General features: G+C 45.8%; 1 protein-coding gene across 2 annotated transcripts in view; it reads left to right on the top strand.

The window, feature by feature from the left end:
- The window catches only part of USP31 (ubiquitin specific peptidase 31), a 212,900-nt gene that overhangs the window by 111,139 nt on the left and 75,810 nt on the right, over positions 1–25,951 (top strand). For both annotated transcript variants that reach the window (XR_009349253.1, XM_059154832.1), the window contains exon 16: positions 14,823–14,909. Coding sequence is in view for 1 of the 2 variants with exons in the window: in XM_059154832.1 (XP_059010815.1) it covers positions 14,823–14,909 (87 nt within the window). In the remaining variant the exon portion in view is untranslated. The remainder of the gene's footprint in view (positions 1–14,822; positions 14,910–25,951) is intronic.

The following is a 25,951-nucleotide window of genomic DNA, read 5'->3' as shown; positions in this document are numbered from 1 at the left end:
TGACAATAAGAAGCAGGAATACCAACCAACAATATCTGCTGGGATCCCAATGTCTTTAACAATTTTTGGTATACAGTAGGAGTTATCTCCATAGATAAATATCTGTCAAATGCATATAGTAGAATATTTATTCACAAATATTCAGCCCTCTTCCGTTGAGAGGATAAGATGTCCATGCTCTGTTGAATTCGGGTATCTGAACATTCTTCAGCCAATGAAATGGACACAGAAGTGGCTTTAAGAGCCAGGCCCTCTTTTCTCTGCCCCTGTGATCATGGAAGCATATGTCAAAATGGAGCTTCTATCAGCTCAGGTCCTTGAAAGAGCATGACGAGAAGAACACCCAGCTTGCCCATGTTATTTGAGCCACTGGGAATTTTTAGTTGTTACTACGGCTTAACCTAACCCATCCTGACTGATACAACGTATATACCCAGGCAAAGAAATCCACAACAAATCCCTAAATTAAAATTTTACAAACTGTATTTCCTGATCACATTAATAGAAAGACTATGCCTAAATTAAGATAAATGGTACCCATCTGGAAATTAAACAAAATAAAAAATAGCCCTACTGTCAAAGTGGAAATCGATACTGAAAAAACAGGCTACACATTTAAGATGATGAGAACACTGTATAAAAATACATATGGGGGTGTGACTAAAGTTATTCTTAGTAAAATCCATAATCCAAAGCTGTGATTACTAAAATAAATATGCTTAAACATTGAAGATTGAGAATAATTGGATTAAGAATTCAAAATAAAAAGCTAGAAAATGAACAGCAAAATAAAAGCAAGAGGAAGAAATTAATAAAGGTAAGAGCCTACATTAATCACAAAGCAAAAAGTCAGTGGAATTGATTAATCAAATCAAGGACCAGAACTTTGAAAGGATAAATCAAATAGACAAATCTCTGAGAAGTGTGATTTCCCTCAAAGAAGGTAGAAACATAAACAGATATTCAATGTAAGGCATGAGCAAAGGACAGTATAAATTGCTACAAGATTTCTGGTGGGCGGATTGACACAACTGTCAAAATGTAAAATGTGCGTACCTTGAAAACTTGATGAATAAATACATGTTAGGTTGAATTGAATGAGGATCTGAAATGTTGAAGTCTCATGGAAAAATACTACCCTTCTATAAGAAGTTTAGAACCCAGACTTGGTGAAGAGTGGATAAAGTGGAACCATCTTCTCCATCAGCTTTTGGAGATCTATGTGTCTCCATCATTTTGGTCCTGGAGATGGGCCATATGACCGTGGCTTCATGATTCTGTGATTCAGTCCTATACAAAGGGGGTGATCCCAGCTATCTTACTTACCTTCCTGCTTCCCTTTTGGAAATTTTTCCCAGATTGACAGATAAAATCATCCCCAGTCTCCCAGAATTCCCCAGACTTGATGGGTGTTCACTGTAATGCCTTCTTTACTCACCGAACTGTCCTTGTCTGATGCCTCCAGGGAATATCCTTAAGTCGTCTTACCTCTTCTCATGCTATGAACCAAGGCCTTTTGGAACTCAGGTTCACATCGCCTCCTCTTTCACCATGTTGGCTTAGGCTTTAATCGGCACTTATGGGTGGAGGACTGGAGCTCATTCTGAGCTCTGGACCTCACTCTGTCCTTAGCATCTCCATCACCCATGGGAAGATTTCTTTAATGCCCAGAATCCTAGAAGGCAAAGTGCAGATACCTCCATGCATCTGGCCTAGAATAGTCCCTGGCCATTGGGATTTGTGGCCATAAATGAATGATAGACTATTCATTCACTTATGCATGTTTGCATTTATTCGTTTACTCTAGTCACTCAAAAAGATTTATTTGCATACCGGATTCAGCAGTGAAACCAACAGGAAAATCCTTACCCTCCTAAAGCTAACATTCTAGTAGGGTGGATAAACAATATCAAAAGAAAAAAGTAGGTGAATTATAGTATACGTCAGTAGTAAAATCTATGGAGAAAAATAAAACCGAGGTGGAGGACAGGGGCAGAGGCCACACCGAGAGATGACATTTGGATAAAGGTGTGAAGAATTGAAGGCTGGAACTTTCCAGGAGAGACATATTCCAGTCAGAGGGAATGGCAAGTGCAAAGCCCTGAAGGAAGCCTGTGAAGAGTATCTGAGGAGACAGCAGGGAGGTCAGTGGTGCTGGAGCTCAAGGAGCAAAGGGATGGGCAGTAGGAGGTAAGGCCAGAGAGAACAGCAGGCTGAAGGCCATTGTCAAAACTGTGGCTTTCTTCTGAGTGGGCTGGAGCCACTGGAGGAACCTCAGATGGGGAGGGACATGAGAGGACTCCAGCTGCTCTGTGGCAAACACGCTGTCATGAAGCTGAATAAACACAGGAGGCCAGTCAAGAGGCTTCTGTAACAATCCGATGGCAGGTGGTGGTGGTGTGGACCTGAGTGATGGCACAGAGGTGAGAAGGGGGTTGTGAAGAAAGGTGACAGTGACAGCTCCAAGGCCAGCATTGAACACCCAGGACACACACCTCCTGTAGGAATCCCTGCAAGATAGTGTGGGATCTCATAGCTCATCTTCTAACTCCTTTCTCTCTGAGGACCTGCATGAGGTCATTTCTGAAAGCCGTTCCCTAGAACTCTGTGCTTCTCCCTCCAGAGGGCTCTGTTCCCCACTGTTGGATGAAAAATGAATAAGATGAGAACACCGAGTGAAGCTCGGGCTCATCTGAATTCTGCCTTGGACCCCTTGCTCTCTTCAGTGACAGGAAAAAAACATCACCATGTAAGTTGCTCAATGAAAAACAATATTTAATTAGGGCTGAGAGAGTTAGACAAGCAAACAATTAAATGTTCTATTACAATCAGTCTTTAGCCATTTAAGCTTCAGTTCAATAAGGAATCATTACAAAGGTCTAATAGAAATGAAAATATAAATAGGGTAGTTTGGTGTTGCATTTCCACCGTTGCCTCAGCCTTGCAGATCTAAAGTCAGTTTGGCCATGGCAGATGAAGGCACCCAGCGACAAGGGGACTTAGGACACAGGCAGGAAGGGGTCGAAGGCAAGCATGTCCACCAGCTGACGGGCATGCAAGCAGGAGCCTTTCAGCTAAGCCTGTTTCATCCTGCACAACAGGGGCTTTTTCATTTCATTTTTAATGTCTGAGAAGCAACACGAGAATTGTGCCTGGGAGGCAGGAGAGGCAGCTTAAAAGAAGCTTCTAGATGTCTTGTGAGATGCTGGATTATAGAATAAATATGTCTAATAAAATCCCCCTGGTTACCCAGCTTTGAGGATTTGGAAATAACTTTAAGACTGCTTCTTGAAGGACTTGCTTCACTGCAACTGGAAAACTACCTGCTCAGGGCACCACGATCACAGACGAGGGCTTTGGGATAAAGATATCATCCATCACTGAGGTCTGAGTCTCTGCAGCCAGGACACCTGTGCAGCCTTCTGGGGATGTAGAGAGGCAAGTCCAGTCATCTCTTCTTTGCATCCTTTCAATATCTTTTTCCTCTCAAGGAGTTCCCGTCTTTCCTCTGGAATATCCGGTGTGTCATAGGCTTTGGTTGGATGTTGTCCTAAGATAAGTTAGGTCTTTGCAATGGCAAGTGATAGAAAATCCCACTCAAATTTGTTTAGGCAAAATGGAGAAATTGTTGGCTTGTGTAATTGAAGAGTCTGGCACTGGATCTAGCTTTGGACATGACTGGATCCAGATACTGAAATGAAGTCCATGGGAATGTGTCTCCCTCAGCCTTGTCTCTACTTTCCTGGGTGTTGGCATCATTCAGATAAGCTTTCCTTGTGTAATGTCAAGAGGACTTCTGGAAACACCAGGTTTACATATCAGTCTTTCAGCAATGGTAGTGGAGAAACGACTTCTCCTAATACCTCTAGTCAAAGACAGTTTGGGTTATGTGGCTGCTTGCAATCTGATTTTGGTGCCTAGAGGAGTGGAACACTCAGATTGGCCAGACTAAGGCTACATGCCCATCCTTGGATCCAGAGATGGGGTGATCACTTGATCTTGAATGGGAGAAGGGTGGTTTCCCAGAGGAAAATCAGAGTACAGTTTCCAAAAGTAGATGTTTGCTAGGTAACAGTAACAGATTACCCCACATCCTTGCCTGCTGGTTTTCACAGTCATGATCAGAAGCTTGTAGGTCTCTATAAGCTTAAGACACACTGGGCATGGTAAGATGGCGGTTGTAGCTTCATCACAAAGGCAGTGGCCAGTGAGGGGAGACAGTGTGGACACCATGAGATGACAGAGATCCTGCCCTTGATCTTCCAATATCTTTTAGGCTCTGAACTGTGGACTTGTAGTTCCCTTATGTACTTTAGGGTCTTGTTCAAGACCAGTCAAGAGCCAGGGAAATACACACATAAAATGAGGCACAGAATGAGTGTCTCAGGCTTGTGGATCCAGGCCTTGAAAAAAGACCCTCTTTTTTCATTGCATTAGTCTTTGCTTGCCATCAGAACTGTCATATCTAGAGCAAAAGTTTGCAAACTTTTTATAAAGTGCCCCAGATATTAAATATTTGAGGTTTTGCAGGGCTTCATGGCAACTACTCAACCCTGCCATTAGAGTACAAAAGCACCCATAGACAAAAGTAAACAATAGGTCTGTTTTTGTGTCAATAAAATTTTATTTACAAAAGCAGGCCCACAGGTCAGTATTGGGCCATGGACCATAATTTGCTGGCCTCTGATTCAGAGCACTATTGCAGGTTGGGCTCCTTGGAACACCACAGTGGAGAGAGAGTACAAAAGGTTTTTCAAGGAGTAATACCTGTAAAGAAAATGGGAAAGGCAAGATGGGGCCCGAGAAAACCTGAGACAACATTGCAGACCTCATGAGGTCTCTGCCAAACCAGGGGGAGCTTCAGCGTCCAGGCTGTCCTTTAGAGAAGTCCTGCATTGGCAGAAATGACCAGACTCTAGTACTACCACCTTGCTCAGTCTCATTGGCCAGCGGCTAACCACGAAGAGCGTTACTTTGGTTCATTGCTGAAGGAGGACCCTGAAGGACCTGCCAGATGGAGGCTGTCAGTTATTCAGACTGCTTGCCCTTGGGCAACTGGCTTCTCTTGAAGGCGGATTTGAGTGGTGTATCTCTGAGTCTTCCTCAAGCCTCCAGATCAAGCAGTAAATGTGGGGGAAGCGGTTAGGGAGGAAAAGTAGGACTTTGGCTTGCCTCCAGGATAGGCCAAAAGGTTTAGATTTGGGACAGAAGCCCTTCAGTACAAAGTGTGACTTCACCTTTGTCTTAAGAACCTGTGATGGCATACAGAGGGCTGGCTCCCAGCCAGACTCCTCATGACCACCTCATCTGAGAGTACTCAAACTTACTTTTTCCATTGGCAAACTTTTGGTTATAGTTTGGCTTTCCATGTGGCTTTCTTTACAGTAAAGACTGTGCCGGCCATTGGGTTGTATTTCTCATTGTAAATGAAGACTTTGAAATTACACCTTACCTACCAGCCTCTGTTTCTGATAAGTCTGCCTCACAGAAATGGGTCTCCTTCCAGAGTCTGGACAACATTTCAGCCTTATAAACTGAGAAGTGGGTTGTGACCCACCAAAACAAATGCCACCCTGAAGGGTTTCTGGAAATTAAGGAGGCCACCTTCCTTAGAAACTCCCCTGATGTGTCAAGTTCTTCTTTGGACCTTCTACATGACAAATATTTGAGAAGGTTTTTTGGGTGGACAACAACCACCAAGTCTTGTAAGATGTAGAAGGCCCCACCGTTCACCAACACCTGTTTAACCATGAGACCAGTGCCGGGGTTAATAATCATAAGCAGAATTCAAACCATCCTGCTGTGAGTCTGAAAGACACATGGCTCTCAGGCAAAGGCTGCACTTCACTTCCTCCCTTGCAGCTGGCTGAGCGTGGCCATGGATCTAAGTTCTAGCCAGTGGGCTGTGGAGATAAACCACAGGTGCATCTTGAGTTATGCTCTTACAGAAAAAGGGGCACACCTTCCCAACTTTCTCTTCCCTTTTCTGCTGTCTGGGATATGGATGTGATGATTAGAGGAGTCCTCTTGGTCTGCAAGATAGAAGCCATGCAATGCGGGAGGCAGAGCAATGAGCTAGAAGGATCCTCCTATCTGGATGATTATGCAGACATCATATCAAACACTGACTGCCTAGCTAGACTTTTCTTTCTTAATTTTTAAAGAAATTTAATTAAAATTTCTTAATTTTTCTTAATTTTAAAATGTAATCTTTATTTGTTTATTTGACAGAAAGACACACTGAGAGAGGAAACACAAGCAGGGGGAGTGGGAGAGGGAGAAAGAGACTCCCCACTGAGCAGGGAGCCCAATGTGGGACTCCATCCCAGGACCCTGGGATCATGACTTGAGCCGAAGGCAGATGCTTAACGACTGAGTGACCCAGGCGCCCCTATCTAGGCTTTTTAATGACAGAGAAATTAATTCCTAACTTCTAAAGCCACTATTATTTTGGGTCCCTCTCTAATAAACTGCTGCACTGATATCCTAATGAATTCAGGCCTTTTCTTCCTCATGTATGCAGTGAGAGAGGATCAGCAGAAGAATGCAGGCTCTTGACGAATGGCTAAGAGGGTACAGTGTGGGCAAAGGAGCTGTGAGCTGAGGGTTAAGGAACGGTGGCCAAAGGCTGGTCGAGGAGATGGATAGCTCTGGCCCCAGTGCCAAGGTCTTAACTGGGGAAGAGAGAGAGAGTGATCAGGAAACACCAGAGAACACTGTGGGGTGTTTGCTGTATTCTAGGCAATGTGTCAGCCCTTTACATATTACCCAATCTGTGGGCCAATAAGTCCCAGGAATGCGAGAACTTTATAGTGGTTGGCCACTCTCTCCCTGTGGCCTAGTGCCTGGCTCATAGTAGGCCCTCAATAAATATTTGAGGAATGAATGGATAAATTATCCAACAGTAATTCAGTCAATGAGATCAGTAGTACTAGCCTGATTTTAGCCAATGAAGAAAGCAAGATTCAGAAACATTGTGTAATTTGCCCAAGGTTGCACAGGTGGTACGCCGCTGGACCAGGATTCGAAACCAGGTGGGTCTGTTGCAAAGCTTTGGCTCTTTTCTCTGCTTGGATATCATCTCTTTTGGGAGGACAGAATTTTATGCTTATATGGTCAGAGAAGCAGTATTTCTACACGGATCCGTGTTATCCCAACAACTAGTCTTAAATTCTGCTTTGAAGTAGCATAGAATCCCTTCAGGATATCTGTGTCTTTCCAAGCAACAAGGAGGCTGAAACCATTGTGTCCAGGGTGCAGGGGGGTCCACTGGAGGTAGAGGAAAAGAAAAATCTGAAAGGAGCCCGGGTTAGCATGAACCTTATTTCTGTGCCTAGCTCCAAGATGGTTGTCCTTGTGGGAGAACCCCATCAGATACATTACTGTGGCTATGCAATAACCAGAGGGCCTGTTGCTGATGAAGATTAACCAAAATAGTGTCCTCGAGTACCAAAGCTGTAATTCACCAGAGAGCTAAGAGCACAGACCCAGTTGCAAATGATTTGTTTTGTCTCTGAAGAGGGGAGCTTTAAAGAATTTGATAGCATTTTTTATTTATTTATTTATTTATTTATTTATTTGACAGAGAGAGATGACAAGCAGGCAGAGAGGCAGGCAGAGAGAGAGGAGGAAGCAGGCTCCTTGCTGAGCAGAGAGCCCAATGTGGGGCTCGATCCCAGGACCCTGAGATCATGACCTGAGCCGAAGGCAGCGGCTTAACCCACTGAGCCACCCAGGCGCCCCTTGATAGCATTTTTTAAATGGGGAGAGTTCATTTGAAAATCTAGGGCTTGAGCAGCATCTGCCTTCTTTAAATGGGGGCCCAGGTCACCACTCACTGGGGTCCCCCTGGATAGCCCTTGTTTCTATCCCCAGTCTGGCTCTTGGTTCCGTCTGCATTTGTAACTCTCCGATTTAGAGCAGAGCAGTGGGACTTCCAGAGGCCAGAAGTGGGCATGGGTCCTCCCCAGGTCCTCACAGCCGAGAATAGATCACAAGTACGGACTTGGATGCGCAACCTGGAGCCCCAGGAGAGCAATGCAGCACTTGTGGTCCTGAGCCGGAGGCCACACAAGGTCGTAGGAGTGACACCTTCCTGTGGCGTGGAGAGTGGCTCCCTCCCCAGCCAGAGCTGCAGAATGTCTCATCATCTTGCTAGGCGTGGGGAGGTGGGCCACTGGTATGTAGGGCTCTAAAGCAGGGGAATGGATGAATGTGTGTGTGGGATCTGTGTGTGGAGCACTTTCCGCAGGTAGTCTCCGGGTGAGCGGTGTGCATGGCAAGGGAGAGGGGCTTTGTATCCGCTGGCATCTGAGGGAGTGCGCACATCGTGTCTGTGTGACCGTGACCGATGAGAAGCCTGTGCCATGAACAGAGGGCGTGAAGTGTGTGTGCAGCATCTGAATGAATGTGCTTAATTGTTATCATCACACAGCTCTTTTATCAGCACATTATTTGTCTAATTGATAGCGGTTCTCCCTCCTCCAGGATAATTCATTCGGATTTCACATTGAGAACAGAACTAAGAGCCATCCATCCTCATTTTGCAGGGTGTTTGGGACTGATCTTTTTTGATTCTGGTTTGCCTGTCTGGTTAGTTGGTTAGCTGGCTAGTTGAGTGGTTGTACTTTAACCTGAGTGAGTTTCCTGTCTTTTTTTCTGAGCTACATCTTCGGCTTGTTCAATGGAGTCATCAAAACCCAGTTCTCTCTGCAGCTCATTGCCACAGAATTGTTTTCTTTCTTTTTTCCTTTCATTTTTATAAAAAAAATTTTAATGAGTTTAAATCATCTCAGAATATATTAGATTATCCTCTCCCTTATGTTGGATATTCATAGGGATGGAAGTCATCTTTTCTCCTCTTAATTGAACAGGGGCTGACTGCTGGGAGGTTTGGTATGCTGCCCCAAATGTCCCTGAACATCCACAGCTGGGCTTCTTTCAGCTCTGTAAACAGCAAGGCCAGGCCAGGGCGGAGGTGCTCCAGCATTTAGAGCTGGAACCTCGGCGTGTGAACAAAACCTGTTCAAGGCACCCGTTTGAAGCCCTCCTGAATCCGCGGTGGCCGAGTCCTCCCTTAATTGGCAACCATCTGCCTCATACAGTAATTCACAGGGACATCAGGCCAGCATTTAGGCAGCTTCCTGTTTTGCAAATGATTTGTGATTCATTATGAACAAAAGATTGCTTTTCAGATGACCTGTCAGGTAAGGGGCAGAGGTCCATAGGAATCTGTCCTCCGAGTTCTGAGGAGTAGAAGAGATCCAAAGGACCGTGGTCGTGTGGGGGCGATGCAGGGCAGGCTTGCTGCTAGCTTATACAGTGCCTTTGTGTGGATTTGCAAGATGTCCCCCTCTGGGCTGACACAGCGCCATGGCTACACTGTCAAGGGGAGGGTTCCTTCTTAGGGAGAAAATGTGCCTCTTTCCCTTGGCACAGTCAGCCCTGTGCCCTGTGCCAGAGAGTGTACTTTAGTTAAGAGAGTGTGGACTGCATTTCAGGGCCCCGTGCTTTAGTGCAGGAGTCTTGAAGCAGTCGCCACTCATTCTCTTGTGGCAACTGGGCGAGCCTCTCCTGGCGCCAGTTCTTCCCACCTCGACAGTATTAAAAACAAGACAACAGGCCCCAAATTAGAGTTGCTTATGCTAAGTTCCACCTCACCAAACCAAGGCTTACCTGAGTTACAGTTTTGGCTCTCCCAGAAATGGAAGCTTAAACCATGAGTCAGGTAATCTGCCTGATAAGCCCCTTTCATCCCCTAAAATAAATTAACCAACCCTCCCCTTTTTTGCTTCCTTTTTCCTGTTCCCTTCTGCCTATAGAATCTCTTGCCTTATGTAGCTCTTCAGAGCTCCTTTCTATCTGCTAGACTAGATGTTGTCCACTTCACGAGTTGTGGAATATAGCAAGTGAGATCCTTAAAATACACTCAGTTGAATTTTTCTTTTTTAACAAAAGAAAGAACAGTCTATCTCTTTTGCCTTCTCTTTCTCATGTCTTTTTCATGTCAACCATTCTGTTACAATGCTGGTATTATTGGTCCCATTTTAGAGATGAGAAAACAGGATCAGAGAGATTTTCTAAGGCTATGAAGCTTGCCAGCAATTGGATTGGGATGATGAGAACCCAGGCCCATCCGCTCTAAAGCCCATGGCTTTTCAACTACATTTCCTTGTAAAGAATCACTGGATGGATTTGGATCTTCTGTGACTGGGATACTGCAGGATTGGATCTCTTCGCCTCAGTCCTGTGATAATGCCTTAATGTTACTCTAGCTACCGACTCTTTGCCAGGCTCTGTGATTAATGTTGGGTTTAAGAGGTATATGAGCAAAAGGAGCTTCGTGTTGGAGTGATTGCTAAGTCCTGTCGCCCATCTACCTTGTGTCCATTTCTGTGTCTCCATGAGAGGTACCTAGGAGAGGAAAAGGAGTTCTGGATTAGAGATCAAGGGTCTGGGAGCCTTGTCTCAGGTTGGCTGATGATTTGCTCTGCGATGCCATGAACAACTCACTCCGCAAGGTGACCAACTCATTCAGTCTGTTTTGCTGGAGACTTGGTTTTAGCACTGAAAGTCCTTTCCTGGGAATCTCTCACACCGCTCCACAAACTACCACATTTGGTCACCCTATACTCAACCCCAAAATTCCTGTCAGGCTCCTTCAGGAGATTGCAAAGTGCTTTTCAGAAGAGGAACATTTTCTTCTGTTTTTTTTTTGTTATGTAAGTCATGGATGTTGGAAATTGAGATAACAAAAATAAGTATTATGCTAAAGTGGTTAATAAACATAAAAGATGCTCAATTTCACTCTTAAAGAAATGCAAATAAAAACAAGAAAGATATCACTTTCACATCTCAGATTGGAAAAAAAAATGAAAACATTGAAAACACATACTTAAAGCTGGAGAGACTGTGGAGGATGCATGCCCTTCCATTTTCCATGGTGGGAATGCAAATTGGTGCAATTTTTAGGTCCATTTGGCATATCTATTAGCATCTGAAGGTGTACATCCTTTGTCCTAGCAAATCCATTTTTAAGATTTGGGCCTACAAAAGTACTTGCATAAGTCTATCAGGATGTTTACAAAATACTGTTCAGTACAGACTTTTTATTGTTGTGAGAGAAAATTGGAACTAATGCAGGATTCCACCAATTGGGGTCAACAATAGAAAAATTGAACATGATAGAATTTTAGACGTCCTCTTCCTGTGATTCCTGTAGACAGAGGTTCTCAAATGTCAGTGTGCATCAGAATTTTCTGGAGGGCATGTTTAAACAGATTGCTGAGACTCATTCCCAGAGTTGTTGTTTTAGTAGTCTGGGGTGGAGTCCAGGAATTTGCATTTAAAATAAGCTCCCAAGTGATGCTACTGGTCCCAGGACCAGGCTCTGAGAACCACTGATACAGAGAGAAAGGAGAAACACTTTTTCAAGTGTGACCTTGTCCAGATCTGGGAGGAGCACAGTCAGAGTCAGAAGGCCTGGGAAGGGAACCAGGAGGGAGATGGGATGTACCCTCTGACTTCCCTTCCACTGGCCCGAAGCCTTCACTTGATCACTCAGAGCACAAGCCAGGTAAAATCCTGGGCAAACAGGAAGCAGGAATGCCTGGGATTCCTACAAAGCAAGTCTCAGCTATGGGCAGAGGGAAAGGAGCAGCTTGAGGGTTGGCCTTGCTAGCAAAGGTACAGGGTGGGGAGGAGGAGAGAGGGCCATCTGGGTGACTTCTGCCAGCTGTGTTTGTTGGTGTCTCTGCTCCTCCCTGGGAAGCTGGCATTCTGGTTTCAAGGACAACATCAGATGCTTGGGGAATAGAGAAGCAGGTGTTCTCTGGAACCAAAGCTTGCAAATAAATTAACAGGTGCTGAGAGCTGCCAGGCAGAGGTGTGTTATGTGTGGATATTGCTTTGTCTTCTTCTCCCTTCAATTCCAAGCTGTAGCCAGCCACCTCACCCCTCAGCTAGAGGGCTGCTCTTGAACTTTCTCCATGTGCATACTGTGACTTAATTTGGGACTTTTCCTTAGGTATACAGTTTTACTGTCTTCCCTAGCTAGGGCAATGGTTGTGGCATGATGAAGAGTATGAGAAAGGAGTATGGAAACACCCTTTTCTTGCCTCCCTTTTGGAAACTCCCACAATCCACATCATGACCAGCTTTGCTACAATTTTTCTCAATGTCCCAGGAAAGGTCAATAAAAGGAGGAAAAAGGAAAATAAATCATTGTTACTGCACTGCTCCTCACCCACCCATCTGGGCTCTGGTCCATTGTTGATCTCTGTTCTTTCCATGTTCTATCTTTTGTTTCCACCAGACTTGTCCAGGTCCTTTAAAATGATATACCATCAGGGGTGCCTTGGGCAGTTCAGTCGGTTAAGCATCCGACTCTTGATTTCAACTCAGGTCATGATCTCAGGGTGCTAAAGTCGAGCCTCATGTCAGGCTCTGTGCTGGGCATGGAGTCTGCTTAGGATTCTCTCTCTCTCTCCCTCTTAAAAAAAATAAAAAAAGATTTAAAAATAATAAAATGCTCTTCCTGCACATTCTACTGCACATTCTGTGCATCACATAGAAAGGGCATTCTGATGCCCACTCACTATTCATGGTCTTATTCTTGAACCACTTTGATCCATTCATCATACCTCACTTCCTTCTGGACTTGATTTGACTTGACTTGACCCATTCATCATACCTCACTTCCTTTTGGCCATTGAATTTGTTACCCATTCTCCCACTTGTCTCTGTTCCTCATCCTTCAGATTCATGCCAACTTGGCTCTTCTCAAAAACTCTCTTCATTCTCCACCCAAGCTTCACTGTCCTATGTTCTCATGGGTAACTCCTACTCTTGGTTCTCCCTGCTAGCTTTTCTCTCACGCTTCCAGTTCCAGTGCCCCGCCCGCAGACAGAGTAGCCCCCAAAGAAAAAGACTGGGAATTTCCTCTAGGGGAATCCCTGCCTTCAACTAGAGAAGAGAAATACGAACTTGAAAGCAGATGTTGAAGGCCAGAGCCGTAAGACTCCAGCCTAACGTGGAGTCAGGTGTACAGCTCATGGGAAGTCTGAGCCGTCCAAGGACTGGAAAGGGCGGTCAGTGAATGGGACTCTGTGATAAGCCGCCTTAGCAGCATCTCTGCTGTCCATGGTGCTGAACCCCACCAACCCACTGCCTCTAGGAGACGAATAGGATGGAACACTCCACAGGAAGGATCTTAAAACTGACTGTCCAGGAAACGAAGCCCCCCCCCCCCCCCCCCCCCGCAGGAAGATGCATCCCACTCCATTAACATCTAGTTAAACCATAGTTATTTCAGGTTGTCTGGTTGGGCTTCAGGTCCACAGACCAAGGAGAGCAGAAATAACATTGAACAGCTGGCCAGGCATTGTGCCTGACACCTTGGCTATACCATTTATCTTAATCTTTAAAATAGCTGGCAGGGGTAGGAAGGATAATTTTTATTTTACTGATAAGGAAATCGAGGCACAGAAAAGGTGATCACACCTCAGCCAGGCTCCTTCAGCTATTAACTGGTAGAATCAGGGGGCGCCTGAGTGGTTCAGTGGGTTAAAGCTTCTGCCTTTGGCTCAGATCATGATCCCAGGGTCCTGGGATAGAGCCCCGAATTGGGCTTTCTGTTCAGCGGGGAGCCTGCTTCCCTTCCTCTCTATCTGCTTACCTCTCTGCCTACCTGTGATTTCTGTCTGTCAAATAAATAAATAAAATCTTAAAAAAAAAAAAAACTGGTAGAGTCAGGGTTCAGACACAGAGGGGCCCATTCCCAACCTGGAACTGCTGACATTAGACCCATGTGGCCTAAGCCTGGTGCTGACAGCTCTTTGTTAGGCAGCTACTTAAGAGCTGCTGACATTTGGGCAGGTCACCAGATCATACGTTTTCTCCCTGGGACATTTCAAAATTTCAAATCTTTGAGACTCTGAAACCATTTCAAAAGCCCCCACTGTCCTCAAAAAACACGCACCACACCCACACAAATGAACAAGCTTCATTTGCTTTCTCATTTATGGGAAAGGGATGTGAATATAAGCAAGACATTCAAATTAAAATTGACTGTTTTATTTTAATTGACCTTTGATTTCCAACTCACTATCTCCCTCCTGTCCCCGCTCCGGCCCCTGCCATCCCTCGCTGTGCTCTGTGAGTCATGAGGCCTGAGGCTCAGCAGCTGTAATTGGTTTGTAACTTCCTGGAATGTCAAAGCCAAGATGGAAATTTTACGTATCACTCCACCAATTCCGTCCTGGGTTTAATAATAAGTTGGCAGAAGGGAAGGCAGATTTACAGCGGGAGAGAAATGTAATCAAATTTGGAGGTGAAATGCAATAAGTACAAATGCTAGTTTTCATTTGGAAGCTCCTTAGATAAATGTGATCTCTCCCAGCTTGCCAGCCAAATCTGTTGTTTCTTCTCCTGGAGCGGTGGAGAGCCGTGGTGTAGCAATATTCCTCAGTGGAAGAGTTTGTATCCATGATTGTCCTACCATAGCCCTAGCAGAGTGACCCTGGAAGGCCAGGAAAACAATAGTGAAAGACGCATGAAGAGTCTGTTTGGGAGACAAGGCTTAACTGACCTCAGACAAACTGAACACTGGAAGGGAAAGTTCTAGCTGAGTCCTTGCTAGGAACCGCATTAAGTGCCTTGCATGCATTGTCTATTCAAGTTTCATGGCAACCATATAAGGAAGTGATGTTATTCCTCCCATATAATAGAGAAACAAAGTGAGTTTTAGGGGTGGCGTTCTCAGGGAGAGCAGAATGAGATTCTGTTTGACTCTGAAGCTTATCTTATTAACCCCTCTCTTCCAGGAATTTTAACAGCTCACATCTCTCGAATACTCACACGCCAGTCACTCTTGAGGTGCTTCGTGAGAACTTCCACAGCATCTCTGTGTGGTAAGTACTCTTCCCATTATTATCTCTGCACACCAGGCAACTCACCATTCTCAAGACTGATCTGGTCAAAGTCAGTGGGTGTCACATGAATAGACGTTTGCATCATCAGCTGTTAGGGAAATGCAAGTTAAAATCACAGTGAGATGCCCCTATACGACTACGGGGATGGTGACAATTCTTTTCCCCCATAAGCTTCTTTTTTCTTTTTTCCTTTTTCAAGTCTTTATTTAAATTCCAGTTTGTTAGCGTAAGTGTAATATTCGTTTCAGGTGTAGAATTTAGTGATTCATCACTTACGTACAACACCCAGTGGTCATCTTAAGAGCTTCCTTAATCCCCATAACCTATGGGATGATTACAGTTTTAAAAAATAGTGGTAACACCAAATGCTGGTGAGGGCAGGGAGGACCGGGATCACTCATTCATTGCTGGTAGGGATGTAAAGTGATTTACGTCCACTCTTGAAAATAGTATGGCAGTTTCCGTGGAAAGCCCAGCAATCGCAGTCTTGGGCATTTGTCCCAGAGCATGAAGACCTACGTTCACATAAAACCCTGTGCATGAGTGTTCATTGCCGCCTTATTCATAAAGGACAATAACTGGAAACAATCCAAATGTCCTTCAACAGGTGACTAGTTAACCCGTGGAACATCCGTACTATGAATTACTAGTCAGCAATAAAAGGGACAGGCTACTGTTGTTGCATGTAACAGATCGGATGGGTCCCCAGGGGATTAGGCTGAGTGAGGAAAAAAAGCCAATCCCAAGGGATCACATCCCATATGATTTCATTTATATAATATTCTTGAAATGACAGAATTGTAGAAATGGAGATTAATGGCTGCCATGCTTTGGAGAATTGGGGAGGCAGCAGCTGGCAGTCACTCTTAAAGGACAGCTTGAGGGATTCCTGTGGTCATGGGTCTCAGCAGTGGCGTTGTTGACACAGATCTACACATGGGATAAAACTGCATCGAACTAAACACACACACACACACACACACACACACACACACAAATGGACTGTATCATGTCAACTTCCTGGCTGTGATATTGTATCATATTTGTGCAAGGTTACCATTGGAGAAAATTGGGAAAAAAAGATCTGTGACCTCTTTTTTCTTAAAAACAGATGTGCATCTACAGTAGCTTAAAATAAAACCTTTTTTTTTTTTTTTTTTAAATGTCAGTGAGAGAAGCGTTTGGAGAGAGCACAGAGGAGAGAGGTGAAGGCACTTGCCCGAGTTCACACACAAGGTAGCTGGACCCCAGAGCCTTGGGCTCCTATCTTCTGCTCTGGGCTGCCTCCCCCTCTGACAGGAAGCCGTTTATCCTTTGCTTCTGGGAGATTCTCCCCTCTCTTCATCTGACTTTAGTGATGTGATCAGTAAAGGGGCCCGGAGCCCAAGATCACAAGGCTCGTGCTCTTACTCACACTCAGGGTTCACATTCTGCTGGCCCACTCCCCACACCCCCGTCTGTTGCCCTCCCCCTTGCTGGAACTGGGCCAAGCTTCTTTTCTGGACCCGCCTGGCTTAGAGTCCAAACTAAGTGAGAGGAGAAGAAGCAAGCCTGATCCTATCAGTTGAAGTGCATTGTCCTTCCCCGGCAGGCTGGACTTGCAGGATCTGAGGACGTGCTCCCGTCTGATCGGAAGGCTCGGGCCTAAGTCCTGAGTGCTCCCCTCGCTCCCTCTGGGCTTTTAGTCTGCTTTCCTGCCCACATTCCTGCTATAGGTATTACAGACTCCCAGCTCCTCCATAAAGGGCATTACAAACTGGTGGTCTACAGATATGTGTTCTCTGGCTCACACAACTATTATAAAATGGAGTTCCTTTGACAGCATTGAAAAATAAGAATATCTCATTTCAAAATCTAGACTTTCAGATTGTCTGGACAAACCTGGAGGATTTTATGTGGCAAAAAGCCGAGTCGTGATGGCCCCTGTAGAGGGCATGCGGGGTTCGGCTCAGCACCCTTCAGACTCCAAAGTCGCCTGCCTGGTCTCTGTGTGCACTGGGTTGGGACCGCTGCTCTGTGAGCCTGGGTCTGCTCTCCCACTCTGAGTTGGGGTTGTCCTCTTTCTCTGAGCTGGATCACAGATGCTGTGGGGAGCTTCCTTCCACACTCTGCTGGCTGCCCTGAGGTGAACCACCAAAGCTCAGGGATTAAGGAGCCCACAGGGAAGAGGAAATGAATAAGAGACGTGATTGTCTTAGAAGCAAAGTGCTTAAGTGCATGACCAGTGACTTGGCTGGGACCTCATTTTTTAGTATATTGGTTAGTATATTGGCTCGCTCGGTTTCTGGGAAGTTGAAAAGATATCGGAGACCCATCTGGCTGGCAGTAAATTGAGAGAGTTGACTGTTTTCAGGTATCTAGTTACTTGCTCCAAGCTTATCTCTGAGGGGATGATTTTGCCCAAGCCTTGTAGGCTGTGGGAAACACCTTCTCCTAGGGAAGAATAAATAGTCTTTTCCAATTTTTGGTTCCCTCCTGTACAGCATTATAAGCAGCCACATTGTATAGCTGGGCAGGAGGCAGAGCAGGGAAGGGTGCCTCCAGGAGACAAGGACACTTAGAATATTGGGAGGATGTGGGCTTTTTGCTAACCACTGAGGTGCTTGGGTCTCCCCCTCCAACCTCATGTCCTAGGGGATGCCAACATTAAATCAGTCCCTAGTAGCAGCGCGACCCACGTTTCTTTTAGCAGAGTCTGTATCCAGATTCTGCCCTAGGTGACTGAGCCCAAGAATCTGCATTTTGCGAAGCTACACTCTAGCCAGGAAAAACTCAAATGGAAGATTGATATTTAACTGATACAGATTCTAAATTCTAGAGGAAATATTAAAATATATATAGGCAATGGAAGTTGAGTTTTTCACTACGTGGCTTTGTTTTGCGGATGAGTTTTGGCAGGGTGGAAAGCTGCAGAATTTAAGGCTGGGTTTAAAGGCTTTAAGCATTGGAAATATTACAACGTTCCCTGGGTCTGCCACTATTAATTCAGAATAAAAGCAATACTAAGGCACAAAACACAAAGTATATGTGTTGAAATAGCTTCCTTTTAGATGTGCTAATTAGCAAAGGTTTAATTGTTGAAATGGAAATTTTTATTTTGGGGCTGCCACTGCTTAGCTGGTGTCCCATGACAAAGTTTGTTCTGCCTTGTGAACCATCTGGCTCTGGTAACATTCATTCATTCATTCATACAATGAGTATTTATTGAGCTTGGCATAGCAGTTAACCAAAAGGCAAACATCTTTGCCTCCAAAGAGCTTACATTCTAATGCTGGGGAGACCATCAAGAAACACAGTCAATATGTAAAATACATGGCACGTTACGATTGGTAAATGCTCTGGAGGAAAATAAGGTGGGAAAGAGAGATGGACATTCCAGAGGATGGAGGAGAGGGGATCCTGGAAGGCTTCCCAGAGGCAGAGTTTCTCAAAGGTGAGCAAGTAAGCCCTGAAGGAGGCTAGTCCAGGCAGAGGGCACCAAACTTCCCCTAATCCTGGAGCAGCCAAGATGCAGGGCCCTCAGGTGCCAAGCCCCGAGTGACCCCCCCAATCCAGAGGGAAGCCCCGAGTGACCCCCCAATCCAGAGGGAAGCCCCGAATGACCCCCCCACCACCAATCCAGAGGGAAGCCAGGCCGGACTGTCGCTGTCCTCTCACTGTAGCAGCAGAGTCTGACCCGCTTCTCACCACTGGTGGCCACAGGGGCTGTCATCCAACCTCTGCTGATAGTTACCACCCCCTCCTCGTGGGTCTGATCTGTTCAGTGAACCCCAGTTAAGCACCAGGTCCATGTCTGGACCTGTACCAGGTACCTGAAGGTCAGAGACTGGTCAGCAAGCCTGACACAGAAAGTTAGAATCTCCGTGTGAGGCACTGAGCAGGGGCCGGGGGGTGGGTTGGGGGCTGCCTGCCCCTTTGACTTTCTTTCATCCCACGCTTTCTAGGTCTCAGAGTTACCAAGTCTGGACTCACTGTGGGGCTTTTGCTGTTTCTCTCCCTTGCATTCTCTTTCCCCAGGACCTCCAGGGGTGACCCTGCATGCTGTCACTTTGTGTCTCTTCCTTTATTTCCTTGCTACTATCTGAAACTGTGGGTACTGCTGTCCCTTCTCCCTCACTCTCTCCACGAGAGCTGGGACCCAGTTTCTCCCATTCACCCCTCCATTCCCGAGGCCTGACAAATGAGAGGGTCTCAGGGAATGTCAACCAATGAATAACCGATGCATACTTGAGCAACCTACACGTCTGACCAGCTCTCGTCCTACCCACACCCCTCTGCCTGCTGTTGAGGCTGCTGTGGCACATTCTTAGATGCTCCCACTGGCCTTGAGAACTGTTGTCACCCATCCTGCAAGACTCAAGGCCATATAATGATTAAGGACATGAATTAGGGATGGGCTTTTTGGACGTCCAGCTCTGCCCCCTTTCAAATGGTGTGCCCTGGGCAGCCTGGTTAACCTCTCTGAGCCTCAGTTTCCTCACCCAGGCAGAGGTTACTTTGAATAAATAGTGGCCTTTGTTATTCTGCCCAAACAATGGTTACTGGAGTCCTGTGTCTGGAAGGGTGGCTTGTACCACTTTCTTCCCGAGATGAGAGCCTTGGCCCAGGCTGGAGCCCCCAGAGACCCCTGCAGAGAGACGGACACATCTAAAAGTCCAGCCTCAGTGATTGTGCCTCTGGGGACCAAGAGTTAATGATCCAGGGACAGTTAATGAGCTTCCTTCTCTGCTCTCTCCCATCGCAGGTGGCATGGCAGCCTTCCAGCCCCGCGGCTGCTCCCTGCTCCTGCCCCTTCCACATCCAATTTCTTTGCAGTGTCCTGAAAAGCTAACCAAGCTGAAATCAGTTATACCAAGGTTCTGAAACTCCTGTACCTTTATTCAGTGTCCTCAAGGCCCCAACCTCATCATCGCCTCCCCATCCTTACCATCTGCTGGAGCAGTTGAAGGACCCAGAGTTAACCACTGAGACGGTCTCTTTGCTGCTGCCCACCTGGCCCTGCCTGGGTGGGGGACGGAATGAGGATGCCCTGGAGGGCTTGCTGGGGCTGTGAATTCCTGCGACATCCCTTCTTGTCCCTGGACATTCTTCCTGGTGTTTTCCCGGGTAGCCCCACACATTAGAGTCCCAGTTATATTATCATCTAATAAACACCACCAGGGACTACTCCTGGAGAGGTGGCAGAACAATGTGGCTAGGAGCAAAGACTTAGGAGTAGGGCTGGATGGATTGACTCTTGGATCCACCATAACTATGATCTTGGTCCAAAATAATGTTTGTGTTTATATCACAGAGAGTTTCGTGGGGGCCAAGCATTGCTCATAAACCCTCAAGCTAATAATAACAGGAGCTAATATTCATTGAGAGCCAGGCAATACTTGGTGAATTCCCTTAATCTCCAGAAGATAGGTAGGTTCATAGATAATTTTGGGGGGTGTTCAGGGCTGTGCTTCAGCTGGGACTGGACCCGAAGCCTGTGAATCCCAGGCATTATTCGCATGGGTGAGTTCCATTAGGGCAAGAGAACTGTGATGAGGACATTGTAGGAGTTCATTTCCATGCTCAGAGAAGACAGGATGGGATGTCCTCAGCCTGGCTTAGCCCAGCCCACACCACATCCCCTTGGCCCTTGTCAGATTTCAGCAGCAGCCGTGGTGGGCACTTCTCATGCATGTAGACAGTGTCCCACCTTCTTTCTGCTTCTCTCTCTCACTGAGAGCTGGCTCAGCCCTTGGACAGGCTAAAATGCCCCCAGGGATAGACCTCAACTAGCGGGATATGGGATGAGCGATAAATGTCTCTGCCTCTTGTCCTTCAGAGAGACAATTCCCCAGAGCATCCATGGTAGAACTGAGTCCTACTCACCCACAGCAGTTATTGGGTGAACAGCACACACAATTTATTGATTTTTCTTCTTTCTCCTATTACTCTGTCTACTTCTCCTTGGGATCACCTCCCAGATTAACTCTTGGCACCCAAATCCTTGCTTCTGGCTCTGCTTTGAGGGATCCCTCAAACTAAGACTGTCACACAGTTCTGGAAGGTCCGGGGACCTTCGGTCTCTGCAGTGCTTTCACTGCTGATTCCTGGAGCACTGGCAGAACAGATGTGGCCGACGCACAGGAGCTCTGGGGCTCAGGTGCTCAGGTTCAAGCACATGTGCGACGTCTTCCAAGGCTCCCAGCAAAACTCGGGGTGGTGTCGTGTTGACTCCTTATCATTCCCTGAAATGTACTCTTCCCTTCTTTTAATGACAGGGCTCTGTAGGTTATTCAGTGGAAACTGCATTTCACCCCCTCCCTCGCAGCTAGCCATGGCCACGGTCTTGCCATCATTTCCTTAAAAGGAAATTGGTTGGCCTCTACTTCCTCTCTTCTCCCCTCTCTGCGGCTGGAATGTTGGTGGTGGCTCATGAGCTTTGACCTAGATGAGAACAAGAGAGAAGGAACCTGGGACCCTGAGTGACACTGTAGAGCAGAGTCACCTTCCTGTGCAGGGCCACAATGCACCGCTGGGGGGGTCACGTAGGGAAGAAATAAACTTCTGTTTTGCCTGAGCGACTCTGTATTGAAGTCTCCCTATTCCAGCAACTTCTCCTGTGCCCTCATGAAGGGGTCTGAGCAAGCAAGTTACAAGCATCCATGCTGGCATGACCTCATTTGCGCCCCAAGGCCGGTGAGGCCTGGGGCGTTCTGGTTGTGTAACTCTCCTGTGTGATGTGCTGAGCACTACTAACTCCTGGAGTCAAGTGAGACCCAGGCTCCTCTCTGACTTGTCACAGACCTGGGGCTTCTTTCTCAGCTTATGTCCCCCTTCCTGTAATGCTGTCCCCCTCCATGTTCTTTCTCCCAAATGCCCTCTTCCCAGGCTTGGCTGTGTTTTGGGGTTGGGCTGTCTTGTGTAGAGAAGGCTTTAAAGGGGATACTCAGTCAGCTTTGGGGGAACTGGGCCCCGTCGTAAATAGGCAGCGTGTTCTGGAACAGACATGCCTTGGCTTGTGTCTTCTCATCTTTGTGTCCAGGTGCGGGCAGTATTCTATCTTTCAGTCACCCTGTATCTCCTTATCTATGGAACAGGTGATGGTGACTTGTGGTATTAGTTTTCTATTGCTGTGTAACGAATTACCATGACCTTAGCAGCTTAAGACAGCAGCGGTTTATCACCTCCCAGTTCCAGGGATCAGGACTCAGGGTGGGCTCGGCCGGCTTCTCCGTTTCAAGTTCCTCAAGGCTGAAACCAGATGTCAGCTGGGGTAGGCTGTCATCCTGAGGGCCCGGTAGAAAAAACCTCCTTTCACAGTCGTTCAGAGTGTTGGCAGAATTCAATTCCTGGTGGTTGTAGCACTGAAGTCCCAGCTTTCTGGCTGGCTCTTGGCTACCCTCTTGTTCTTACACATGGCCCCCTTTATGTCCAAAGCCAAACATGGAATGTTAAATCCTTCTCACCCTTCAGAAATCTCTTTGAATTACCCTTCTGCGATCAGCTTGGGAAAACTCTCACTCTTCAAAGGGCGCCCATGATTTTATTAGGCTCACCAGATAGCCTCCTTTTTTGATGAACTCAAAGTCAGCTGATAAGTAGCAGGAAACCTTGGGACTGTCTTAGAATTCTGTCCACCACTTCTTCTGTTCCTTGGTTTTGTTTTGTTTTGTTTTGTTTTTTTAACTGATAATTTTTTGGGGGGGGGGTATTTTTAAAAAAAGTTATTTATTTTCAGCATAACAGTGTCATTATTTTTTCACCACAGCCAGTGCTCCATGCAATCCGTGCCCTCTATAATACCCACCACCTGGTTCCCCGACCTCCCACCCCCCCCCCCGCCACTTCAAACCCCTCAGATTGTTTTTCAGAGTCCATAGTCTCTTGTGATTCACCTCCCCTTCCAATTTACCCCAACCCCCTTCTCTCTAACTCCCCATGTCCTCCATGCTTTTTGTTATGCTCCACAAATAAGTGAAACCATATGATAATTGACTCTCTCTGCTTGACTTATTTCACTCAGCATAATCTCTTCTGTTCCTTGGTTTTAGCCTTCCTCAGGGGGAAAGAAAGGTGATTTCTCAATGTTGGATTTAGGGGAAGAGCCCTACTATGTCAAGGTGTCCAAGGGTTCTTGGAGGCTGAGAGTAAGAGCCATGATTAATCTTGGATGAAAGGCAGACATTTTTTCTGCTCATCCAACCATATTTATCAGGACCCTCTAGTACTAGGTGCCTTGGATCTGGCAGTCAGCTAAATACAGGCAGTCCATGCCCTCGTGAAGCTGTTGGCCTAGTGCTGTAGCAGATCTTAAAGATGATGAGGTCTCCCCAAGGAGAACTATAGGTGTCAGTGGGAGGAAAACTGAGGCTAGAATGTCAGCTAAGGGTGAAGAGAGCAGGGATTGACACATGGTTGAGGTAAACTTATTCAATTTCTGTGAGGAATAGTAAGACCACATCTTTTTGGTGATGTTAGAACTCAAACACTAAAGAGTACTGAGTTCTCTAAGAATCCTGAGATCTCCTGGAGTCCCATGGATCTCCAAGAAACTCTATGACTTAACTTATTAGCTTAGCCTGGGGGGTCACCAATCTGAATAGAAATGACTGCCAGGGCGGGAACTTGACATTAATCAGTGAAGCAGCCTGAGTATGAACTAAAGAACAGGGCAACTGTGAAGGCGAATGGGGACTGGCCCGTGGCCTCAGTGTCGGGGCAGGGGGGAGGGTGGCGGGTAACAGGGGCAGTGTTGTCTCTGCACACTGGGGCATGGACACCTGTCTAAGGTGTGGGGGGGTCCAGCTGCTTGTACCATCAGGGATGGATCATCTGGTCTTCTTATTTTTAAATTCAAATGCTTCTATAAAATATCTCAAAATATTTTAAAACTTAAGTAAGTTAAAATTTAATTTTTTGGAGAATGTAAGGATCTTTAGAGAGGTGACACGTGTGTGGGTGTTCGTGGCCCGGGGCCAGCCTGCAGGCTTCTGTTGGTAACTTTCAGCAGAGTTGCCCTCACTGAGTTTAATTTAGATGCTCTGACATGAGCTTTAACTGAGAGCAGTTCTGAGGAGGGAGGTGGCCTCTGCATCTCAGAGCTCCCAGCCTGAAGTTCTGCATGAGAAACGCCTTTGAGATTTCAGCTGAGGAAACCTTATGCGTCCTCTTAGAGATGCCTTTTCCTTTCTCCCCTTCCATCATGACCCTGAGAACAATCATGTTGCCCTTCCTGCCATCCATATTAGATGCCCACCATTCAAATCTACTTATCCCTCCCCCAGAATCTAGTATTTTGTCTTCTCTTCCTCCTCAAAGTCTCAGCTCAGGCATCTATATAGGCTTCTGTTCCATTTCTTGGTATTCACTATCTGTTTCTGGGCAGGGGAGGTAAGTATTTTTTTTAGGCCTGTATCTGCAGCGCCCGGTACGGTCAGCAATCAGTAAATACTTGAGTGTTGGACCAATGACTTGAGTGTCGGACCAGTGATAGGTGGGCCATTATTTCTGGTTGATATCAGAAATGGGTATGTGTAAAAAGAACTCTGAAATTTGCAATGCTACTATTATTGAAAACTCAGCTCTCAATGTCACTTCATTAGTTACGGTGACAGACTGTCCTCATTTTCCCAAGACACAAGAGAATTCCCGAGACACAGTACTTTTAATCCAGGAAACCTGGGATGAGTTGGTCTCTTGCTCTCAGCTAAAGACCCAAAGGAAAACAAGATTCTCTTGAAACTCAAAAAAATGGAAAAAGCCCATTTCTCCTGCTAATCTGAGATGTTTCCTTTTGTCTGCTGATGGGAGGTTTCGAAGCTCGCGTGTTTCCTCGCTCTTCGCTTTGACCTCTGGGGAGCTCTGGGGTAACTTCTCTGACACTAGTCAGTAGCATCTGTCAGTCCAGTTAGTGTGAAGAAATTGTCTCCTTGCCTCTGCCTTGGTTTCTATTGTCTTTCTTTTTCTCTTTAAAAGCTTTAACATATGGTGCAAACTGCATCCAGAATTATATTAAATTATTCTTACCCAGGGGTGCCTGGGTGTCTCAGTCCGTTAAGTGACTGAATCTTGGTTTTGGTTCTGGTCAAGACCTCAGGTTGGGCTCCACGCCCAGTGTGGGGTCTTCTTGGGATTCTCTCTCTCCCTCTCCCTCTGCCCCTCCTTGGATCTCTTGCTCTCTCTCTCTCAAAATAAATAAATAAATCTTTTAAAAAATTTTTTGTACCCGGCAAACATGGAGGAATGCTTATGTCTTTTTGCTTCTCTTCAAGTATCTACTGTTCTAATCTATGCATTTATTTATTATTTCAGGAGTTGTAAACTATGGTGTATGGGACAAATCCAGGACTGCTGCCTCTTTTTGTAACTAAACTTTTGTTGGGATATTAATTTATGTATTGTCTGCGGTTCAATGTTACAATGGCAGAGCTGAGTAGTTGTGACAGAGATCATGTGGCCCACAAAGCTTAAGATACTTCCCATCTGTAAAGTTTGCCAATCCCTGCATTGTGTATCAGAGACCTCAAATCCTTTTGGAAGGATTTCTATAGAATTTCAGATTTTACATGTATTGGTATACTTTATGCTCCAAGATGTAATATCCGTGTATATTTCTGTTTATTAAAGTAATATATGCGCATTACAAACATGTGATCATCATACAAATATGTAACAAAGATAGTAACCATCCCTTTTAAACTCAATTCCTATGAGTGGCCTCAATTACCTACTTGGTATAGATTCTTCCTGATTCCTTTCAATATGTAAACTAATCTGCACGTATCATTAAAACACTAAAAAAGAAACGGATGTTCCCGGGGAAGAATTCTTAAATTCTCCCTCAGCAGCATTTTTCAGCTGCATCTCCACTGACACAGCGGCTGACATTCTCATCCATTGTTTCCAATATCTTTCCTCATTGATCTAGTTTAATCAAAAGCCCTTTCTAACTCATCTTCACAACAGCAACTTCCTTGCAAGTTCTAATTATCCCTGGTACCTCTCATTATACTAATTATTCTTTTTTTAATCATTGCAAATTA

Source organism: Mustela lutreola, chromosome 17, assembly GCF_030435805.1.
Source record: "Mustela lutreola isolate mMusLut2 chromosome 17, mMusLut2.pri, whole genome shotgun sequence".
Classification (NCBI taxonomy): Eukaryota; Metazoa; Chordata; class Mammalia; order Carnivora; family Mustelidae; genus Mustela; species Mustela lutreola.
The sequence above is the reverse complement of the archived record's forward strand: the minus strand, read 5'-3'. Positions and strand labels throughout refer to the sequence as shown.